Source organism: Rhinatrema bivittatum, chromosome 5 (assembly GCF_901001135.1).
Source record: "Rhinatrema bivittatum chromosome 5, aRhiBiv1.1, whole genome shotgun sequence".
Taxonomy (NCBI): domain Eukaryota; kingdom Metazoa; phylum Chordata; class Amphibia; order Gymnophiona; family Rhinatrematidae; genus Rhinatrema; species Rhinatrema bivittatum.
In genome coordinates, this window is record NC_042619.1 from 165,246,127 (window position 1) to 165,269,077 (window position 22,951).

At 41.6% G+C, this 22,951-nt stretch overlaps 1 protein-coding gene across 1 annotated transcript in view; it reads right to left on the bottom strand.

The window, feature by feature from the left end:
- LOC115092384 (actin cytoskeleton-regulatory complex protein PAN1-like) overlaps positions 1-22,951 on the bottom strand; it is a 110,001-nt gene that overhangs the window by 33,572 nt on the left and 53,478 nt on the right. Inside the window, exon 3 of the mRNA XM_029603187.1 lies at positions 6,059-6,213. Coding sequence (XP_029459047.1) covers positions 6,059-6,213 — 155 coding nt within the window. The remainder of the gene's footprint in view (positions 1-6,058; positions 6,214-22,951) is intronic.

The window sequence follows — 22,951 nt, forward strand, 5'->3', positions numbered from 1 at the left end:
CCATCCAGCTTAGGGGCCGTGATCCTCGTTGGTGAAAAAGAAGATTTTGACCTTGATAATGTTAACAGCACTAATATTTTTCCTACACTGAGTGTTTTTAAGAGTGGATTGCTGAGCCCTGATGTAGCTTTAAAACTGTTCTTCTCAGAACTTGGCTCCGATGAATCAGGAAATCCTTGCCTCTAATGAAGCTGTAGGAAAGGGAAGCTCTATCTCTGTCCTTTCTGGACTTAGACCTTTCAGGTATCAGCCCTTTGTATCTAGAATCTTCTTTTTCAGAGGGAGAAAAAAGCTTGTATTTGAGCTTCTTTTCATTGTAATTTTGGGTGCTCTGTGACATTTTCCTGCATGGGCCGCACTGGCTGCATCATGGTCCAGACTGAAACATCTTAAACAAAGAAATAAAATAAATGAACTAAACTGAAGGAAAGAATGTAAACTTGCAGTCAAAAACCCCAAAAAAATCATAGTGAGAAAGATGAAAAATTGACCACTAAGTGAATGAGAAAAGACTGAGGGACTCGTGGCAACGACAATGTGCAAATTCTTGTGCATACTCAGAATATTGTGAGCTTGAGAGAGAGTACACTCAGACAAGGCACCATAGCATGATCTTCACACTTGTGCAGCTGACTTTCTCTTGCTTGTCCATGGAGAAATTTTCTTACTTGTAACTTCTCAATAAAAGTGTGTAACTACAATGCTTTTCAGAAAACCTGCAGAGAAGCAAGCATCTTAACTAAACCATTAGTATCTAGAAGGGGAACCTTCAACCAAGTAGTCAAGAAATGGATTGAAGAAAAGGACAGAGAAAGTCATCACATACAGTTGGGTCTGACAATACTAGAGCAGTGTTATGTCTGCTCACATATGGAGTAATTAAGAAACCCATGCAGATAAAAAGCATTCCCTGTCCAGACTCCTGGATGTTGCCTCCCTTCCAGCAGATGGAGTCAGAGAAAGTTTTACTGACACTGCCACTTAAGACAAGGTGCCTCCTGCAGTCCCTCAGTATTTCTCTGACTCCAGCAGATGGTGGAGGTGCAAAACCTGCAGTCTGACTAACAAAAAAAAAAAAAAAATAGAAAGGGCACATAGGCTTCTGTCAGCGCCTCCCAGAAGGTTGTTAGACCCTGGTGGGGTCATCCCTTCTGGTGTGTGAGGCTTGAGAGCAGGGGGATTGGGGACACTGTGTTGCTCGGATCCCTGGCTGGACAGGGCTGATACCCGGGGGTCCTGGATCACTCACCCTGTGGGATCTTCACAGCCTGTCATCTCTTCAGGAGCCTGCTGCTGCTTTTTTAAGGAAAGTGCCCCTTTTTTCCTTTTGTTCGTTAATGTTTGTTAAAGTTTGAAAAACAAAATACAGCATCTACAGTGAGAGGTTCATTTCTTTCCTTCGGGGACAGTGCATTTTCACATTTCTTTGATCCCGTTGTCTGGCAGCCAACATCAGAGCTTTTATTTTCTTCTCTCCCCTGCCTCATTCGGCCTCTCTCCCGTGCGGTGCTCAACTGGGGGGGGAGGTCCTCGTTTAGGGTGTCCTGTTCTTCCTGCAGGGACACATGGTCGTGTCTTTCCCACACCGATCTTTGCTCCCAATGCCTCCCTGGAGGGGAGGGGCCATCGCGGAGCTCCACAGGTGACACAGGCAGTGTCTCCCGTGTCTTGGGGCAGCACGGGCTGTGGAGGGGAGTTCAGATCTCCCTCCCCTGTTGTCTCTGGAGCCCCAGGCCTCCAGGAGAGGTCGTCAGTGGGCTGGGGGCCTTCCTGGCAATGAGGAGGACCCTGGAGATCCTTCAGATTTGTCGATTTCATTTTCTGCTGAGTTTGTTCTCCTGCTCCATAAGGCCTTTAAAGCCAGGAAGGTTGCACATCGGGGTGCATCCAAGGAGGCCCCGGGGTGGTCCACCAAAAGGTCCAGGACCTCTGCGGCCAGGCGGTATGTCTGGCCCTGCTAGCATTTCTGCCCTTGGTGAAGGGCCAGTTGGTGAGGATCTTGTCGGACAATGCGACAGTGGTTGCCTGTTTCAACTGCCAAGGATGCACCAAGAGCAGCATATGGAGCATGTGGCAGCCTCACACATAGCAGGTTCGGACAGTGTGCAAGTGGATTTTCTAAGTCACCAGCAGCTGGATCCCTGGGAATGGGAGCTGTCCGAGGAGGCGATGTCCCTCATTTGTTATCAGTGGGGGACCCCATGTATGGACTTAATGGTGACCATCTGAAATGCCAAGGCTCTGCATTTCTATTAACAAATCCCTCGCACTCTGGAACAACAGCTTACAAGCCATCACTAATCTCCTCAACAGTCTAAATCTGTTCCTCAATGCCTCTAAGACTGAACTCCTCTTCATTTCCTCCAACCAAGAAAACCTCCCATCTCAGATCCATCACAAACACCTTCTCACCCACACTCATGTGAGAGACCTTGGAGTAATTATAGACAAGCGTCTTAACCTAAAGAATATGATCAAAACCACAACTAAAGAGTGCTTCTACAGACTTCAGGTGTTAAAAAGACTCAAACCTCTCCTATATTTTCATGACTTTAGGACTGTTCTTCAATCCCTAATATTTGCCAAAATTGACTACTGCAGCACTCTCCTCACCGGCCTACCCAGCTCAACAACCAAGCCCTTACAGATGATACAGAACGCCGCAGCGAGAATTTTGACAAGCACCAACCAGAGAGACCATATTACGCCCATCCTCCGTAATCTACACTGGTTACCAGTCAGTCACAGGGCTCTACACAAATCTCTAACTCTAATTCACAAATCAATTCATAACCTCCTCCATCTCGACCTCGAATTCCCACTCAAACTCCACACTTCCAACAGACCAATGAGAGAAATCTACAAAGGAACACTACAAGCCCCGCCATCTAAAGCCACACGACTCATCTCTACCAGGGACCGAGCTTTTTCTACAGCAGGTCCAGCCATCTGGAACAACCTCCCCGCAGAACTCAGAATGGAACCGTGCCTACCAACATTTAAAAAAAAACTCAAAACTTGGCTCTTCTTACAAGCCTTCCCTGATCCATCAAACTTTCACTAGATAACTAATCAGCTTATGAATATGGAACTTCGCCCCTCCAATATTCACCTCATATACTAGTTTGCTACCCTAATAAGTTAACTAGCTCTAGACCAGGCTCGGACATTTCACAATGTATTTAATTTAATACCCTCCTAAGGCTTCTCTTTTTCCAGCTGAATCAGCTTCCAAGTTCAAGGTCCTTGTTATTATGTAACTTTTTGCTTCTCTGCTTTTGTCTCTGCTAATTATAAAAAGTTGTTCCTTATGTTACGTTATGTTATACTGATCTACCCTTGTTCGATGTAAACCGACCTGATATGGTATTCAACCTTGAAGGTCGGTATAGAAAAATGTTAAATAAATAAATTTCTTTAGTTGGCAGAGAGAAAGAGGAGCAGAGGGAGTAGCTTCCTTGGTCCTGCCATATGTGTTTCCTCCCTGGCCTCTGGTGGGCAAAATTCTCCAGAGAACAGAGGTTCGTCCAGTACCAGTGATTCTGGTGGCACCACAGTGGCCATGGTGTCCATGGTTTGCAGACTTGATCAACCTAGCAGTGGACGGTCCTCTTTTGCTTGCCCATCTACCGAACCTACTGTGTCAGGGACCAGTTTGTTTCGATCAGGCAGATCAATTCTGTCTAGCTGCTTGGTTTTTGAAAGGTGGTGTCTGAAGGAAAAAGGTTATTCATACACGGTCATTGCTATGCTCTTGCAATCTAAGAAGTCTTCCACCTCTCTATCCTATGCAAGGGTATGGAGTGTTTTTGATTCCTGATGTTCCGGCCGGAAGATGGACACCAGAAGAGAGTCTATGCACCATATTTTGGCATTCTTTCAGGATGCTTTGGCAAAAGGGCTGTCCTTCAATTCACTTAAGGTTCAAGTGGCGGCGCTAGGTTGTTTCCGAGGCAAGGTTCGTGGCATATTGCTTTCGGCACATCCAGACGTCCATTTTCTTCTGGGTGTGAAGCTCCTGCGCCATCCCAATCAACAGATGTGCCTGTCTTAGATCCTTAATGTGGTCTTGCGGAGCCTTGGAGCACCCCCCTTTGAGCCTCTGTGGCATGCGACTATAAAGGATCTCACTTTGAAAGTAGTCTATTTGGTGGCTATCTGTTCAGTGCTCAGGATTTTCGGCCTTCAAGCTCTGTCCTGCAGGGAGCCCTTTTTGAGAATCTTGGACAAGGGGATTTTCTTGCGGACTGTGCCTTCTTTCTTGCACAAGGTGGTGCCTCCTTTCACGTTAATCAGTTGGTGGAGCTCCCATCCTTCTCAAACTTAGATCCGGCAGCGGTGCACACTAGAGATTTGCGTCGCCTAGACGTCAAACGAGCCTTGCTGAGATACTTGGAGGTCACAAATAATTTCCGCATGTCAGATTAGCTTTTTGTGTTGTGGAGCGGTCCCAAGAAAGGGCATAAGGTGTTGAAAGTGACTATTACGAAGTGGTTGAAAGAGGCGATTAATTCCATGTATATTTGTCAGAGTCGCCTGATTCCAGAAGGTCTCTGGGCGCATTCTACTTGAACTCAGGCAGCCTCTTGGGCAGTGTCTGTTAGTCTCTCCTCAGGAGATCTGTAGGGCAGCTACATGAAAGTCATTGCACACCTTTGCCAGATATTATCATTTATATGTCCAGTCCCTGGGGGCTGGAAATTTTGGCACAAGTGTGCTGCGAGCAGGACTCTCCCAGCCCCACCCTACTTAGGGAAGCTTTGGTACATCCCAGGAGTCTGGACTGATCTGGGTATGTATAGGGAAAGGAAAATTGGCTTTTACCTGCTAATTTTCATTCCTGTAGTACCACAGATCAGTCCAGAGTCCTGCCCTTGATTAGCGAAGGGTATTGGGAGAGTCCGCTTGATCTGTCTGTTTTTGCTGTATGGTCTATGAAGAAGCACAGGGTTTGTTGATCCCATACAGGTGTTTGGTGTGGGAGCGTTTTGCTGTTGCCTGTTTTATGGTTATCCTCTTCCCCCTGTTCATTTAGGGGAGAAGGCATAGTTACTTGATTCTTCTTTATATTTCTGGCTTGGGTACAGATTAATACTGAGGGACTGCAAGAGGCACCTCGTCTTAAGTAGCAGTGTCAGTAAAACTTTCTCTGACTCCATCTGCTGGAGGGGAGGCAAAACCCAGGAGGCTGGAATGATCTGTGGTACTACAGGAATGAAAATTAGCAGGTAAGAACCAATTTTCCTATAATATTTCAGTTTTGTATTTAATTCCTAAGGGTATAACCAATAAGAACATAAGAACATAAGAAATTGCCATGCTGGGTCAGACCAAGGGTCCATCAAGCCCAGCATTCTGTTTCCAACAGAGGCCAAAACCAGGCCACAAGAACCTCGCAATTACCCAAACACTAAGAAGATCCCATGCTACAGATGCAATTAATAGCAGTGGCTATTCCCTAAGTAAAATTGATTAATAGCCATTAATGGACTTCTCCTCCAAGAACTTATCCAAACCTTTTTTGAACCCAGCTACACTAACTGCACTAACCACATCCTCTGGCAACAAATTCCAGGGCTTTATTGTGCGTTGAGTGAAAAATAATTTTCTCCAATTAGTCTTAAATGTGCTACTTGCTAACTTCATGGAATGCCCCCTAGTCCTTCCATTATTCGAAAGTGAAAATAACCGAGTCACATCTACTCATTCAAGACCTCTCATGATCTTAAAGACCTCTATCATATCCCCCCTCAGCCATCTCTGCTCCAAGCTGAACAGCCCTAATCTCTTCAGCCTTTCCTCATAGGGAAGCTGTTCCATCCCCTTTATCATTTTGGTTGCCCTTCTCTGTACCTTCTCCATCGCAACTATATCTTTTTTGAGATGCGGTGACCAGAATTGTACACAGTACACAGTATAAGTATACCTCATTTCTATTTATTCATTTGATGTCTCACCTTTTCATAATTTCAGCAAATTGAGTTACAATTAAACCCATCATTTTTTAAATTTCAGTCATATATGAGCATAAATACCATCACATATTTTATAACCATACCTACTGAATCATTCAAGTCTTTTAGTTTGGGCATTAGGATTTCAGGCAGTGTTTCAGGTAAATCATAACCATTCTTCCTAGCAACCACCAGGTGAAAAGCAGCACAAAATTCATCCAATGTCAGCGCACCATCTTTATCAAAATCAGACAATTCCCTACAAAAACAAAAATTAATTTCTGCATTATCAACTTACATGTTAATTGGAAAGTACAACCAAAGTTTTAAATCTTTAGCATATATGAAATGTAATTATACAAACTGGACATTATAATCATTTAAAGGCATGAAAACATGTATCAGAATCAGCCCCATGACCTACTAGTAGCACTGTGCTCTTTTCTTCTGTACTGTAATCCTGTTTTAATTCCCAAGTTGGTTTCTGTACCACAGGCTGCCACTCATGATCTTTCTGAAAAAAAGTAAACTTCTTACCTATAACAGGTGTCCCAAGAACAGCAGGATACCAGTCCACACAAGTGGGTGATGTCATCAAACGGAGCCCAGGACATATCTCTTCTGAAGAAGCTTCTAGAGCTTTTCTTCATGCTCCATTAGCATGTGCAGAATGTCTCATGTCATTGTCGTTGGGTGGGGTTCTGTTCAATTCTATATATAGGCTTTAGGCAGACAACTCATTGAGGAGGTGGATGATTTGTGTGGACGTATCTACTATGCTCAGGGAGCACCTGTTACAGGTAATAAACTTTGCTTTCTCTGAGGGCAAGCAGGATAGAAATTCCCGCAGGAAAGAATCCCTAGCTACAGGATGACCTTCAACAAAAAAAATGGGAAAACACACCAACCAGTAAAGAACCTGTTTTTGTTGGAGTATCTCAATTTGTATTTGGGGATGGGAGGGAGAGGAAACCCGGCCCAATAAAAAATGGAAACAAGGGATCAAAAGTTGGGTTCTACTCTTCAAAGACTTCTTGCAGGATAGATTGACCAAACTTACTGTTTCATTGGGAGTCAGCAACTGGATACAAATGTATTCACTGAACTCCATGTTGCAGCCTTGCAAATCTCCTCCATCTCGGGTGGGCCACCAATGCACCCATGGCTTTAAAATGATGTGTCTTAACATGCCAGAGTTAGGCTTGCCTGGGCATAACAAAAAGGAGTTGCCATCTGCTACCCAATTACGGTGTTTGGTTGACTACAGCAATCCCAGGCTTATTTGGATCAAACAAAAGCCTAATCTGAGTGAAAATTTTATGGGCTTTAATATGATCCAGAGAAAAGGTTAAGGCACTACATAAGTATATAAGATTTGCCATACAAGATCAGGAAAGGTCCATCAAGCCTCCTATCCTGTTTCCAATAGTGGCCAATCCAGGCAGGATCCCAAGGAGTAGAGTGGATTTCTGCAACGCCACCATAATAAAAGTTTATTGGACTTCTCCTCCAGGAACTTCTCTAAACCCTTTTTTTAAATGCAGCTACACTAATAGGTTTCACCACAATCCTCTTGCAATCCAGGCTATATAAGGTTGATTCACCATTGTGGACAAGAAGCCTGGGGAAAAATGTTGGAAGGATGACTGACTCGTTAAGGTGGAAATCCAATACCACCTTAGACAGGAACTTAGAAGACATGTGCAGAACCACTTTATGATGAAACTTTGTATAAAGTGAGTAAGACACTACAACCTGGAGCTAATGAACTCTGTGCACTGAAGTGAATGTCAACATAAATACAACTTTTCTGGTCAGGTATTTCAGTGCACAAGAGTTCAGAGACTCAAAAAGAGGTTGTGAATTGGGTTAGCATCATGTTGAGATCCCAAGACATTGCAGGTACCTGTTAGCAGACATCACAAAAAAAAAAAACCTGCATGAATCAGGCAATTAAAGAGTGTAGAGAGATGTACTTACATTCTATATGATGTAGTAAGCACCAATTGCACTGATGTGAACCTTAACAGTTTGTCTTCCAACCATAGAAACATGACAGCAGCAAAAGAACATACATCCTATTTTGTCTGCCTACCCACGATGATTCATCTCTACAATCATACTACTCCTTCAGTGATCCCCTGATGCTTCTTCCATGCTTTCTTGAATTCTGATAATGTACTTGTCTCCACTGGGAAGTTCTTCCATGCATCTACTATCATCTCTGTAACAATTTATTTAGATTACTCCTTAATTTATCCCCCTTTCAACTCATTTCATGATCCCATCAGTTCCAGATCCTCCTTTTCATTTGAAAAGGCCTGCCTCCTATGCATTAATATCTTAGAGACATTGAAATATCCCCATCATATCTCCCCTATTCCCCCATTACCTCTATAGTATATGTTTAGATCTTTAAGTCTGTCCCATATGCTTTAGAATGAAGACCACTGACCATTTTAATAGTAACCCTCTGGACTGACTCCAGTTTATATCTTTTTGAAAATATAGCCTCCAGAATCGTACACAATATTCCTAATGAGATCTCACCAGGGACTTATAGAGGAGCAATATCATCTTTTTTCTGCTGACCATTCCTCTCTCTATGCACTCGAGCATCCTTCTGGCTTTTGCCATTACCTTATCCATCTGTTTGACCACCTTAAGATCATCAGATATGATCACCTCCACAATCCTGCTCTTTTCAGCGTAGAAGAATTTAATGCTGAGATATTAAGAATGCATTCAAACAGATTTTTTGTAGAACAGGAGAAAAGATTTAGGGCTTTTACATCAAACCAAATAGCAAACTTCTTCCATGCAAAAATGGAAGATCTCCTCGTGGAGTCTTTCCTAGTAGCCTGTAGAACCTGACTCACATCATTTGATAATCTAAAGGAACATGTTAGTTTCAGTTCAACATCCAGGATATGATGGCTAGGGAACACATGTTGAAATGAAGTACTGTTTCCTTATTCTGTGTTATGGGGGCTGGAGAAATCCCTGAGTTGGCTCTCAGAGGGACATCATCCAAAGGACTGGCAGCCCAATTTGTTCTGGCCTTATGTTTTTGAATTTTAGTAAAGTCTTCGTAACTAAACAAACCAGAGAATACAGGTATATAAGAATGCCCCCAATTTAGAGAAAACTACTCAACACTAGTCTGCCCTCTAATTCTCTTCTTTTCTCCTGTCTGCCTTGTATTTGTCACAATGTATTGTAAAGATTTTGCTAAATTTTGTTGATAAAATCCAAAAAATTCATGCAGATTTAAGCTCCAATTCAATAGGGGGTAAAATTCCACCCAGGAAATTGGGTTTTTGACTAAGATCTGCCCATCTACCTGTATGCTAGACCTGTGCCCATTGCAGGTAGTTCATTCTACAGGGAAAATAACTGGAAAAACCCAGCAGCAGTGATCAGCACCTCTTTTAAAAAGGCTTCTTTCCACTCAATTTTAAGCAGATGATAGTTAAGCATTTACTTAAAAGGCCTTCGCTGAATGCAAATTGCCTTGAGAATTATATAAAAGTCAAACTCCTTTTTCTCTCTAAACTGATAGAAAGGGCAGTTTTAGAATAATTTATAATTAGCACTGATTTCAGTGGAAGCTGCCAGAACTAGTCTGGGACCCATCTTCCACTCAAAGCCAGAGAAAAGTGTAAGTCCAGTTCTGAAGCCAACCATCCAGCTCTTTTTCCTAGTGAGGTGGCAGGTAAGCAGCCTCACATCCACATCAGTGACAAGCCACCATGGAGCAGATGGGATGGTGGTCTGCATCACTATCCTAGAGTAAGAGACAGGCTGCATCAAAGGTGGCAACACAATGCATTGGAGAAATGTTTGAAATGGAAGATGGTGAAGAATAAGGAATTTAAATGAGTGCTGTACGTCTTAGCCACCAATTACAAAGTGCCCTACAGGACAACATTCACTAAACATGGGATCCTCAAACTGCACACTCAATGCCTTACTTGAATGCATGCATAGCTGCAAAGGGTGGAAAGAAGTAGCATCCATTTCATAAGTGACATCTGGACTAGCCAGAATGCTACACATGCCAATGTCTCCCTGATGGAACACTGGTAACATCTGGCTGAAGCAGGGACAGGCAGCGGTCCCAGCAAGTATGAAGTATCAGGGTACAGCTGGACTGGGATGCTCACTCAGGTGATGGACCAAAGACATATCAAGGTCCATATTTTAGTGGCAATAAGGAGGATTGTGGAGGGAAGGCACTTAGGCTGGAGTGACAAAACTATTGTTCCTGGTTGTTTTGTTACAGACAGTGGTACATGAAAAAGACAGTAGAAGTTGGGGACCATCATGGGATCTGATGCTTTGCAGACTTGCTGCACTTGGCAGTAAGGGATGCTCTGGACATGGGGGTCCAAGAAATGCAGCGAGTTGGTTCTGAGAGAACTGATATAGAATGCATGAATATAGCAGGACATTTTCACTAAAGCATGATAGGTGGGCAGCAGCATCATATGAACTAGGAAGTTGTGCAGGTGCCCCTGAACAGACTTATTTAAGATGCAGGCTCCCAGGGGAATTTCAGCTAACTGCTGCTGCAGAGGTTAGTGGAACAGCAGACAGCCCTTCATAACATTTTTCTGGAAATCAAGATAGAAGTAACTTTCCCGTGGGGCATCACAGTTGGTTACACATGATGCATACATATGGCACATGTCCTGAAGCCATTTAAAGATGCCAAGGAGGATCTAAGTTCCACAAGAGCTATCCTGGATGAGGTCATTTTCATAGTCAATATCCTGGAGGAGAAGTTATGGCATGAACAGAGGCTGAAACCAGACATGTTGCTGTTCTTGGACTACTTGCAGCTACAACTGGAAAATAAACTAAAATCCTTTACCCATCAAGATCCTTACATGCCAGCTATGCTATGTGGGTGAAAGGGAATGGAGTCATCTAATCCAAAGGTGTAAATACCTTGAAGGAGATGCTGGTGGCAAGAGAAAAGGAACAGGACTGCTAGAGTCAGAGAGGAAGGAGGGATGCAGTGAGAAGACCCCACACAGTACTGACATTATAAGCAGACCTCTATCAGCTCACATCTCCTCCCTAACTTTTATCTGCCACCCTCTTGTGGCCACCACAGAATGGGTTCTTCTGATACAAGCCATAGATATTGCCATTATCAGCAAAGCCCAATGGAGGAGTAGCCTAGTGGTTAGAGCAGCTGGCTTTAAACCACAGAGACCAGTGTTCAAATTCTACTGCTGTTCCTTGTGACCTTGGGTAAGTCACTTTACCCTCCATTGCCTCAAGTATGAACTTAGGTTTGGGATTTATCAAAATGCACTAAATATTGCATATGATAGAAAAAGGGGTGTGTTTTATGGTAATAGGCTTTTTATCACAAACTGCACTATGCTTAGGTATTACCACAGATTGTGTTAACTTTTTTCCTCTTTATGGTAAGTACCACAATTGTTGCAATTCCTGCCTACAACGAGAGAAAGAGAGAAAGAGAGAGAGAGAGAGAGAGAGAGACTAGCTATAGGGGTCTCATACTAGGTAGGTATTTATACCTCTATAGGAGGCCCACCTAGCTACTTAAGGTGAGTTTTAGGTATTAGTGTAGGTAGGTGTTAGGGGCCACTTTGACATGCAGAGTACGAGTTATGAACAGAACAGTGCACTCTTGTGAAGATTTGATGACCTTCGGAGTGAGGAAACTCACCCAAAGATGAGATTTGTGCAATGTTCTCTCAACCTAGCTTGATTTTACCCAGGTAGAGAGTCCATCAATCTAGGTTGAGAGAACATTTCACAAATCTCATCTTTGGGTGAGTTTCCTCACTCCGAAGGTCATCACATCTTCACAAGAGTGTACTGTTCTGTTCGTACATTAGACTCTGCATGTCAAAGTGGCCCCTAACCCCTATACTCATACCTAAACCTCACCTCGAGTAGCTAGGTGGGCCTCCTTTAGAGATATTTATTTATTTATCACTTTTATATACCGAGGTTCAGGTAACAGAGTTACTAATCACAACGGTTTACATTCCAACAATTACAATGACAGTATAATGTCTTACAATGAACAGGGTGAATAAAACTTGGATAATGTTTTACAATGAACGGGGAGAATAACATTTGGATACAAAGAACTTGGTAAAACAATGTGTATAATCGCGGGGACTGACCTGGCGGGGCCTAAAGCCAACTGTAGTGAAGTTCACTGGGAGAATGAGCTACTGCGGATGGTTTATTAGTACAAGAGGAAAGCTTGTAGATATGCCAAGGGCGGGGTCTACCCGTGGGATCTGTGCTTGGAATATTGAGTTAGGATAAATGACCCCCTTAGAGTGTGAGATATAAATAATTAACTACTACAAGGGGCTTATGGATAGTCAGTCTCTCTCTCTCTCTGCTTCACACAAATGAAAAAGGTGTAGTTAAAGCCATGCAATATGGCTTCACAAAGCTAGCCCACTTGGCCAGAAATCCCACCCTAAACTCCTCCCCTTTTCCTAATTTGCATCGCACCACGCATTATGGTGTTTTCGCATGCGTTAAAAGGTGCTTTTTGCATGCAAAAATGCCTTAATGCATGCCTTAACGCATGCAAAAACACTATATAGCACTTTGATAAATGACCCCCTTAGATTGTGAGTCTTCCGGGGACAGAAACATAGCTACAGTACCTGAATATAATCTGCTTTAAGTCAGTGAAAAGCATAATATAAAAATTAAGTAAATAAATTGTCCCATCAGCACACTTATAGAATTTTAGACAGTTGCTATCTACATCTCAATGGCAGGGGTCATAGTGAGGCCACATTGCTCTTGGCTGGCATCAGAATTGGTGGAAAAGTTGGTCTTCCTTAAAATAAGATAAATCAAACAAAAAAAAACTTTCAGTAAAGAAAACAATAAAAAATCAAAAATCACTGGCCAAGCTTTATAATCATTTAAAAGCAATGATAAGAAATCCAGTCAAGAACACTTTCAAGCGATCAGCCAAAAAATGCTTAACAGAAAGCTTCAACTTTAGAGAGCCTAACAGCATTAGCAACACACTTATCTGTAATGTAAGGGCTTCAAGTAGTTCTATCCTTGGGAAAACCCTTCGGAAAGTTTATTTTGCTGTAGTAAATTATATGCAGTGGCCTGTTTACAGTTTGTGATGCAGCTTATCCAATGGTTTTTAGTATGGAATAATATGACTAAAGAACAAGATCTTTTCCCATTTGCTGTATAGGAGATAATATAATTACTGTTCTGAAAAGGAAATTGGAAGTATAGAAGACTGGTTGAAGGAGGCCAAGATTTCTTATATGCCAGACTCAAATAATACCTTTATTGAGCAATAGCTCAGTAATGTAGTTCTGAAACACGGATTACACAAAAACAGTGCAAGGATTTTTTATTTATACCTACAGAGAAGATTCTTTAGACTGCACAGGGAACAAATCTAGAAGGGAACACACCCAATTCAGAGTATCGGCCTGAAGAAAAGACTCTCAGACTGTGGAGTGCACCAGAGCTTCTTTCTCTAGCAGAATGCTGGGACTTCTCTGCTGCTGTATATGATTGTCCATATAGACACACAGTTTTATACAGATGATTCACTGTTTAGATATCTAGAACATAGATACAGCACTTTCTGGTGGTATAGATACTCAGACAAAAGATCTACAATTAAGGAAATGAGAAAATACTTTATCCCTGTGAATGTTTCATATATACATGCTTGATTTTATTTTTCCCAGCAAAATTGCTCTGGCTGCTTTATTATTTTCATAGATTTTTCATTATTTAGGTCAACCTGTCCAATTTTTTCATTGCAGGCAAAGAAACGGTGATCCTTAAGTACAAGATAAGACGTATCTAATGGAAGAGTCTGCAAACATCAATTAATAGCAGGCTCAAGAAGTGTGATATAAAGCTATCAATTAATTTTGTTGTAACTGTGTGCACCTGTGAACAACTGCTTAATTAAAGAGGCAACCAGAAATCCCTCACAACAATACCTCAAATTGCTTGCAGTTATGTAACTGTCAATTATTTAGAGTGGATAAATAACTCACAATGGGAAGACTGCCATGTTGATTTTGGAAAGAAAGAATAGATACACCCAGAGAAGAGAAACAGAGACATAGAAAGTGAGAAAGACAAAGGGTTTGATTCAGCCATATTCAGGACTCAGAAACATTTCTTTCAGAAAGATATTTGCTGACTTCAGTGAATACATATGTTCATCTCTTCTGCTGAAAAAAGAAATGTGACTCAGGGGTCCTGTATTTCTCCCAAGAGCCATGTAAATCCTTGCTATTTGGGTTTTAACAGTGTCATGCTTCCCCCTCCACACACACACACACACACACACTCCACCCTATGAATTGTGTACTATATTATCATATTATTAAATCATGCATAAGCCTTATGATTCATTTTAGTGGTTTTTTTAAATTGTTTCTACATTTGCTTTGTCTGTCTGTCTGTCTCTCTCTCTCTGCGCACATGATCTCCCAAAGCATTCAATCTACAGCAACCAAACTTTCAGGAACAGCTATATAAAATTTAAAAATCAAAATTATGGTATGTTTTCCCCAAAAACTTATGGATGAAGCCCAGAATTGAAAATAAAGGCTTTTTTTCCTATTAAATTTATGGATCTAGTTTTCATGGAAAAAAACACTCATACAATTGCTCTGCAGTTCTTTTTTTACTTCTTCAAATATGCAATTACTCTGCTTATGTCACCAACATGTGAAATTAAGAACATAAGAAATGCCTTTCTGGATCAGACAAAGGTCCATCAAGCCTAGCATCCTGTCTTTGACAAACACCAAACCAGGTCGCAAGTAGCATCTCAAAGCATAGATCCACTTGGATGAAGGAAGTCATCCATGCATGATCCTTCTATAATATCATCTGTAACTGTGCAGTGCTGTGTGTTCCTAGTGGTGCTTTAAAAATCATACTCCTAGCAATAATACTACAGTGTAAGTAAGGAAAAGAAGTCATAACTGCCAACTGAAATGTGAATCATCATTCTGCCACATTCAGAATCCTTAATGAGGCCCACATTCATAGGACATCAGGGAGAAAAGGATCAAGAAAGACAAAATATAGTAATATTTATATTTCTGGTGCCAAAATCAGTTTGGGAGCAATTTTCAATTGGCTGCCTATTTGCAAAATGTGCACAGACCTTTAATGTGCCTATATACAGGCCGATTCATAAAAAATGCGCAGGAGAGCGGGTGAGCGCCCGCTCTCCTGGCACAGGCACAGGCCACTCTCCTGGGCACGCGATTCAGGAGAGTGGCCTATGCAAATTAGGGTCTGTGGCAAAAGGAGGCTGTCAGCGGTTTTGACAGCCGATGCTCAATTTTGCCGGTGTCAGTTCTCATACCCGCTGACAGCCACGGGTTCGTAAAACGAACACGGCAAAATTGAGCATCCGTCTTCCGACCCGCGGGCCGATTTTTATTTATTTATTTATTTTAATTTTTACTTTTTTTTTTACTTTTGGGGCCTCCGAGTTAATATCGCTATATTAAGTCGGAGGGTGTACAGAAAAGCAGTTTTTACTGCTTTTCTGTACACTTCCCCGGCGCCAGCAGAAATTAACGTCAGCCTTTGGGCAGGCGTTAATTTTTGAAAGTAAAATGTGCGGCTTGGCTGCACATTTTACTTTCTGTATCGCGCGGGAATAACTAATAGGGCCATCAACATGCATTTGCATGTTGCGGGCGCTATTGGTTTCGGGGGGGTTGGACGTGCATTTTCGACGCGCTATTACCCCTTACTGAATAAGGGGTAAAGCTAGCGCGTCGAAAACATGCGTCCAAACCTGGGCTCCGGTGGAGCGCACTATACCGTATTGGCCTGTTAGTAAATAATTTTCAGAGAGAAATTACCAGGGTAGTTGGGTGTTAATTTAAAGCATTTAATGGTTATGTACTGTTCATACAGAATAGAAATAGATTTTCTTCATGTTTACTATCAGAGTTTTATGTTAGAGATAAACAAAAAAGTTTGCATTTTATCTAGAGCAGAGGTTCCCAACCTTTTGGAGAGCATGGATCCCTTTTCAGCCTCCAAAAACTTCACTGATCTCTACGTGTCTCTTTAAGTTTTACGTGCATTTAAATATCATATGGAAACCTTATTAAGATAATAACAATAATATGCACTCCAGAATCATTTGTAATGTATAAAACATCTTTTTCCTCCTTGTATCCTCTTAGCTGGTTCTCTCTCTCCTGTGACATTTTCTAGACTGCTCACCTTTCTGCCCTCGCCCCTACCCCACCCCAAGTGCTTTTCCTCCTGCCCTGCTTGCCCTTAACCATGGCCCCATCCCTGGTCCTCCCTCAAGACTCCTTCCTAAGTGCTTTCCCTTCTGCACACCTTCTTCCCTCCTGTCCTTCCCTTATGGCCCCTTTAAGTGCTGCCACTCCCCATGGCTTCTTCCCATGTGCCTTGCCTCTTTCCTTCCCCCGTGTCTCCTTCCTGATTGCCTTGCCTCCTATCCTCTTCCACTTGTGGCTCTTCCTGGTCCTCTCTCTCCTTCCCCCTCTCCATGGGCCTATCCCAAGTATTCTTTTATTTATTTTAATTTATTACCCACCTATGTGAATACAAATGTATCCCAAGATGGGGGTACAGCATATTCAGAAGGTGACACACAGTCTTCAGGTCAGCTAGAGCACATGTAGCAGGCCAGAAATGCTTTTCAGGATCATCACCCTGCTTGCTGCTGCCTCTGGTGGTTTGGAGCAGGAGCTATTGAAGAAGCTGATGCAGCACGCTTCCCCTCCTCCTCTTGGTGTAGCTTCAGACTCCTTGTGGGTGCAATCAGCCGCACTATTCCCCGCCTCCTCTTAATGCCAGTTTGGGCTTCCTAAGGCTGTGATCTTTTTCTCCTTGGCATGAGATCAGGCAATGGGATTTGGCAGGAGGAGCCTTAGAGAAGAACTCCTCAGAGCTATAGTTAGCTTGCTCTATATCCCAGCAGTTGCACTGTGGTTGCTTCCCTACTGATGGATCCCCTGCAATGGTCTCATGGACTCCTAGGGGTCCACAGACCCCAGGTTGGGTACCATTGATTTAGAGCTGTTATTCAGTGGGAAAATACCTTGATGAATCAGGCCAAAGTAGGGCAAAAAAGTACAAAAATACTGTTAATAAGTTTGCTTGCACAAGTATGAAATAGCACATCTTTTGCCCAAGGATTAAATTTTCCACAACTTCTGGAAGAAAAAATAAGTGTATAGGAAAAAGAAACCATGTGGGCAAAATTCAGAGGAAAAGTATCATAGAGCATAATCCCTGCATGCAGGATGTATTTGAGGATTAACGTCACATATGTCAATTAAATTTGAACTAAAATCTATGAGGAAGCAGTGATGAAGACAGCTCTTCACTCATATCTTGCAGGATGGGTGGTAGCACCTCAGAACACGACTCCCGTCTCTGGATCATCATCTGCAACATTAATTTTTTGGCTTGATCTTGTGTTCAGCTAGTTTTCCTTTGTTTTGTCTGGCTGCTGAAATTGTGTTATTTACAGTAATGCTTTTGTTGATGTTGACTGTTCTGTGATCATTTAATTTATGAAATGAAACCAATGTAATATTTGTCTGATCCTACAGTACATGGAGGAGGCTATTGGCTTGACTGACAAAGAAATCAAATAGAATAAACAAGCATGCATATTCTTTTTTTCTGCTCAAATATTAGTAAGTTCACTTTGTGAGACTCAAACCCAAGACTATATTGCACCCTAACCTGATTTTGAAATGTGCATATCTTTCCCTGTCTGTGATTTTCTTGTTTAGCTGAGCCATGGAGAGTTGCCTTCTCCGTCTTCCTTGTCTACTCTCATATGAAGTTGGAAAATTGATCTTAGCCCCAGATTTCGAATTCTCATGAGCCACTTTTCAAGTCCTTAGAATTGTTTTGTGCTTCCCTTTCTGTCATTGCAATTTGTTTAGCAGGGACACATACCATAATTTAAGGTATATAGCAGCTCATGCCTCTGATTCAAGCTGCATTTTAGCAATGCGTAGTAGTGTCATTCTTGGCAATTAATCAATACCTCTGCTTTGCTTTTCTGAAGTATCACCATACACATAATACAATGTAAACTTTCCAATTATAAGGTTGCATTTAATGTAGGTGGGAAACCATTGTGCAATTATTATAATGTCATTTAAGCTTTTCACACCTTATAATTGTGTTATTTTAACACAGTCTCAAAGCAAGTGCTAACTTGAGACAGCTTTTGACAGTTATATAAAGTGAAAAGAGATCTTACTATTAGCACCAGAAAACACTATTTTCACTGGTTTTAAATGGTTATATAGAAAGAGAAGGGAAAGTATTTTGAGCCAATATTTCTAAACACATATCCCATAGAAACAAAGGGGTTTATTCACTAAGACTTTTTACCTATTCTATGACTATGAGAAAAGAGCTTCATGAATCAGGTTCAAAATGAAAAATATTTAGAATACCTGGCACATTATCCATGGCACACTAAAAAAGATTTCTGTTAATTCAGAAACTAAAGCCTGTTTAGTAAGGCTGTGCAAGGAAAAAAATGGTTTTCGTTTTTTGGGAGGTTTGTGGAAGGTTTTTTCCCCACAGATTTCAGTTGGTGGAATGCTTGATTTGATCATTCATGTGAAAAAAAACAAATATTAAAAAAAAAAAAAAAACCTAACTAAAAAAACTGCCAAAACCTGAAAATGGGGCCTCCCGCCCATCCCTCCCACTCCAGAAAAATGCCAGGACCAGGATCTCCCCCAGATACTACTTACCCGATCTGCTGGGGATCCGCCGGTGAGGCCTAGGCTCAGGCTGAAGCCTCGGCCTTGTGTAGGCCGAGGCTGAAGTAGGTTGAGGTGACTTCAGCTTCAGCCTATTCAAGGCTGACGCCTTGGCCTGAGCCACAGCCTGGCAGCCAGGTTCCAATGTCGAGGCTTTGACCCAGACCCAGGCCCGATGCCAGAACCTGGTCCTGAGGCTGAGTCCCAATGCTTGAGCCTTGGTCGAGGCTGGACCCAGGCCTGATGTATTAATTTAAAATGAATATGATTTTTTTCATTTGGGGGCCCCTTATTCATTTTGGTGCCCCCAAATGAAATGAATTGGCCTTATTCATCACATTTTGCGCATTCATTTTAAACTAATGCACATCCCTACTATTTAATCTACATAGTCACTGGTACACCTTGAACAATCAAGACTAGTGAGGAGGTATTAGACATCTTAGATGAACCCTCACCTTGGGTCCCCTCCCTCATTAACGTTCAGGCCCATAAGCCTCCCCCTCCCCAAGATTTAGCTAATTAAATAATAATCATGATCACTCCATCACTACCTCTCCTGGCCTAATCCTATAGAAACATAATTGGACATCATACTTTAATATATTAAATGTTATTTTTATATATAAATGAGAAAGAGAAATAGAGAGAGCGATCTACATACACACACATGTGTGTTTCAGAAATCATGTCAGTGTCTCATGTATATGTCATCTGTAAATTTTGGGAGTAGTCTGAAAAAAAAGAAATGCATACATTTATCAATTAAAAGAAATCCATACCACATAGGCTGAAGGTATTAGCAATCTAGTAAATGGGTGACTGGCTAGACTGAACTAGGTTGTTACCCTTTATTACTCGAAATTAAAGGGCTACTATCCTCACTAAATATAATCATACACATACAACAACATATGAGGATTAATATTAACTACTTGAGATATCATCTGTTTATACTAATTTTTCTAACCTAGGGAATTGGTATCAGACTGTGTGCTCAATCGCTTAGGCTCTTGTCCTATACAGGGCTACAATCACTTTCATGATGACAATGGCACAAGAAATTTACTTCATTTACCAATTTCCATAGAATGATGCTTTTATTTTATCCAACTATCTTTTTTAAAACGTTTTGTCTGAGCGCATACGCGCCGTAGGTTTTGTGCTGTGGGGAGGAACCGGGAACGGTCAGCTAAACGAGAGGAATCCCCTGAAGCAGGTGAGCTGTGCCGCCGAAACATTGCAATGTTGGGAGGTTGGAGTTTTAACAGTCACAAAAACATTGGTCGATAGTACTGCTGGTTAGGCAGGCAATTCTGAGGTGCATGGGATAAGAGGTGGAGAAGTTTTTCACGGAACGGAGTGGTGTGGTTTTACGAACAAGATAAATAAAATAAAATACAAAACCCTTTATTACTCACCATACTAGAGAAATATTCATATTTTATTGTCACCTCAGAAAAAGTGACACAAAACTCTGTTCATTATTAGTAGAGATGTGAATCAGAACCGGAATCTGATCGGTTCCGGTTCCAATTCAAAATCTTAAAATTTTTATCGTCCGGCTCGATTTTTTTTTTTTGTTATCGGCTGCGCCCTATCCAATAACAAAAAAACCCTCCCCCACCCTCCCGAATCCCCAAAAACCGTTTTAAAATTACCTGGTGGTCCAGTAGGGGCGCGGGGAGCGATCTCCTGCTCTCGGGCCATCGGCTGCGTTAATAAAAATGGCGCCGATTGCCCTTTGCCCTTACCATGTGACAGGGAATCTGTGCCATTGGCTGGCCCCTGTCACATGGTAGGAGCACTGGATGGCCGGCGCCATCTTTACAAAATAATAGCAATACCTTCTCCATAGTCCATGGGATGGGGTGTGTGGTATATGAGATAGCCTGGTAGGCAGAGTTGATCTAGTGAGATATTGTCACGCTTTCCAATCCAGGTCTCTGTCAGGCATCAGATGTGGAGATTGAACTCTTCAAGGAGGTTGAGGATGTGGTGGGATTTACTGTTTGCTGAGTGGGCATTAAGATGCCCAAGTTACAATGAGATATGAGGGCTTTGTGTATCCTTGATGTAGTTATAGTGTTGTAAAGTGACTGAGTGGAGATACCTTGTGAATTCTCCTATCCCATATCCCAGATAGGGAGAGAGTTCTTGTTAAAGCACATTCTACCAGTGTGTGGTGATCTTAAAGAGAGTATGTTGAGTCCTCTGCACCTAATCTCTGATTTTTTTGTTAATACCATATAGGTTAGGTAGACACACAATTGCTTTTTAATTGATTTTATTAGGAAAAGGGGTGAGTTCCACTTTGGATCATTTGAAGAGTGCGAAATGAGGAGAAGCTTGTAGCTGAGAGGCAATATTAGATATGGGAGGACAGTGGAAACCCCCAAGGTAGATGCCTGAATAGAATAACTAATTATTGACTATCAACTAACTATTAACTAACTTATTTTAGTTGCAATTATTGTAAATAGATCTTTCTGTAAATAAGTTCCTTCTATTTTGACGGTTGTTTGTTATTCTCTATTTCACGCTACCTATTTTTTCCCTCTCTTCTCCTGTCTCCCTTACCCCCCCTCCTCTTTCTGGCCTGCTCCCATCCCCTGATCCCTGTTCATTGTAATTCCTCCTCTATTTGAGTTAATTGTAAACCGGCGTGATGTGCCAAACGAACGTCGGTATATTAAAAGTTGTTAAATTAAATAAATAAATAAATAAATAAATAACCAAATATATATAGATAGATAGAATAAGATAGAGTTATGCCATGGTGGGTTAGGCCATGATCCATTGAGACTAGCATCTTGCCTCTGAAAGTGATCAGTCTGTGTCACAAGTACCCGTCATTCTGGCAGATGCCATAAAGGAAAATGATTGGGCTGGGCTTGGGTGGAGATTGGGGAGTGCTAAGATTAGGCTGGAGAGGGAAGGGAATAAGTGTTAGGGTAAGGAAAGTGCTTGGGTTGAGCTACAGGGGTGGAGTGCTTGCAACCTACAATTAAATCTACAAGGTTGATCAACACATACTACATACACCACTTCTTCACTTCCAATTTGGTTGTCATATATGGGCTAATAGTATAAGGAAAGTTGTAGAAATGTTACCAAGAAAACTTTCAAGTGGTACATTTCTAGCTAATACTTTTTCTTATCAAAGTATGGCTGCTGCTTTCAAAAGATGTAAGCAGTTTCACCACATTTATCAAAGTATTATTTACAGCTGTTACAGTAAACAATGTGCAACTCAAATCTACATGATTTGCTGAAGCACCATTGAGATGTAGTGTCAAGGTGATGGGACAAGTTCTGGTCCGCAAGGGCTCTTGCAGGGTTCTACTTTGCCTGGAAGGAATCTCTATACCAGCAGAAACAGTATCAAGGCTATCAGGAGCTCTGCAAGGGCTTGACTCACTGCCTTTTTCTCCTTTATATTTCTTCCTTAATTATTGCTAACACCTTGATAAGTCCTGAGAATGGATATGTCGCTTTTGATAGTATTTCTTCTTAGTGCCTGCAGGTGCCTTCCCTTAACCTCTGGGTGTTCTTAAAGCATGACCTGGAGTGTGGTCAGTTCTGCCTTACCCCCTTTGCATTCACCTAGGAAACCTCTCCTGACTGTGGGTCTAACTGTAATGATACTCTAGTTTGGATCCTACAGGACTACCTCCTGCTTTCCTATTCTCCCTAGCTGTAGGTATTATAAAAAAATTAAAAAACACACATTCTTAAAGAAATACACATTTTGAAGATAGCCAATGAGGTGCTATTTTAATCTTTTACAACACATAGGGTAACACATTCCACTAGTAACTTATTGGTTCTCAGTGTTCCACAAACAATTTTTCAATTAAATGCACAGTCTATAGGAGTTTGTCAAAAATTATATGCATTTATTAAGTGCTTTCTTTAGCCCAGAAAACCAAATATAACTGTTACATAAATGCCTAGGTACCCACTTTTCAAACATACTACTAGGACAGGAGAAAGATCTAATCCATTAGAAGAATTCACCTAGAGCTGGAAATACATGCTGCTAATCAAATTCCAAATGACCACTTTTATTCTAGGGTTCTTTTATTTTAAATTATCTCTTTTGAGAAGCCACTTCAATACTGCTTTCATAACAACAACAACAAAACAAAAAAAACACCACCATTCTTAGCTGAAATAACT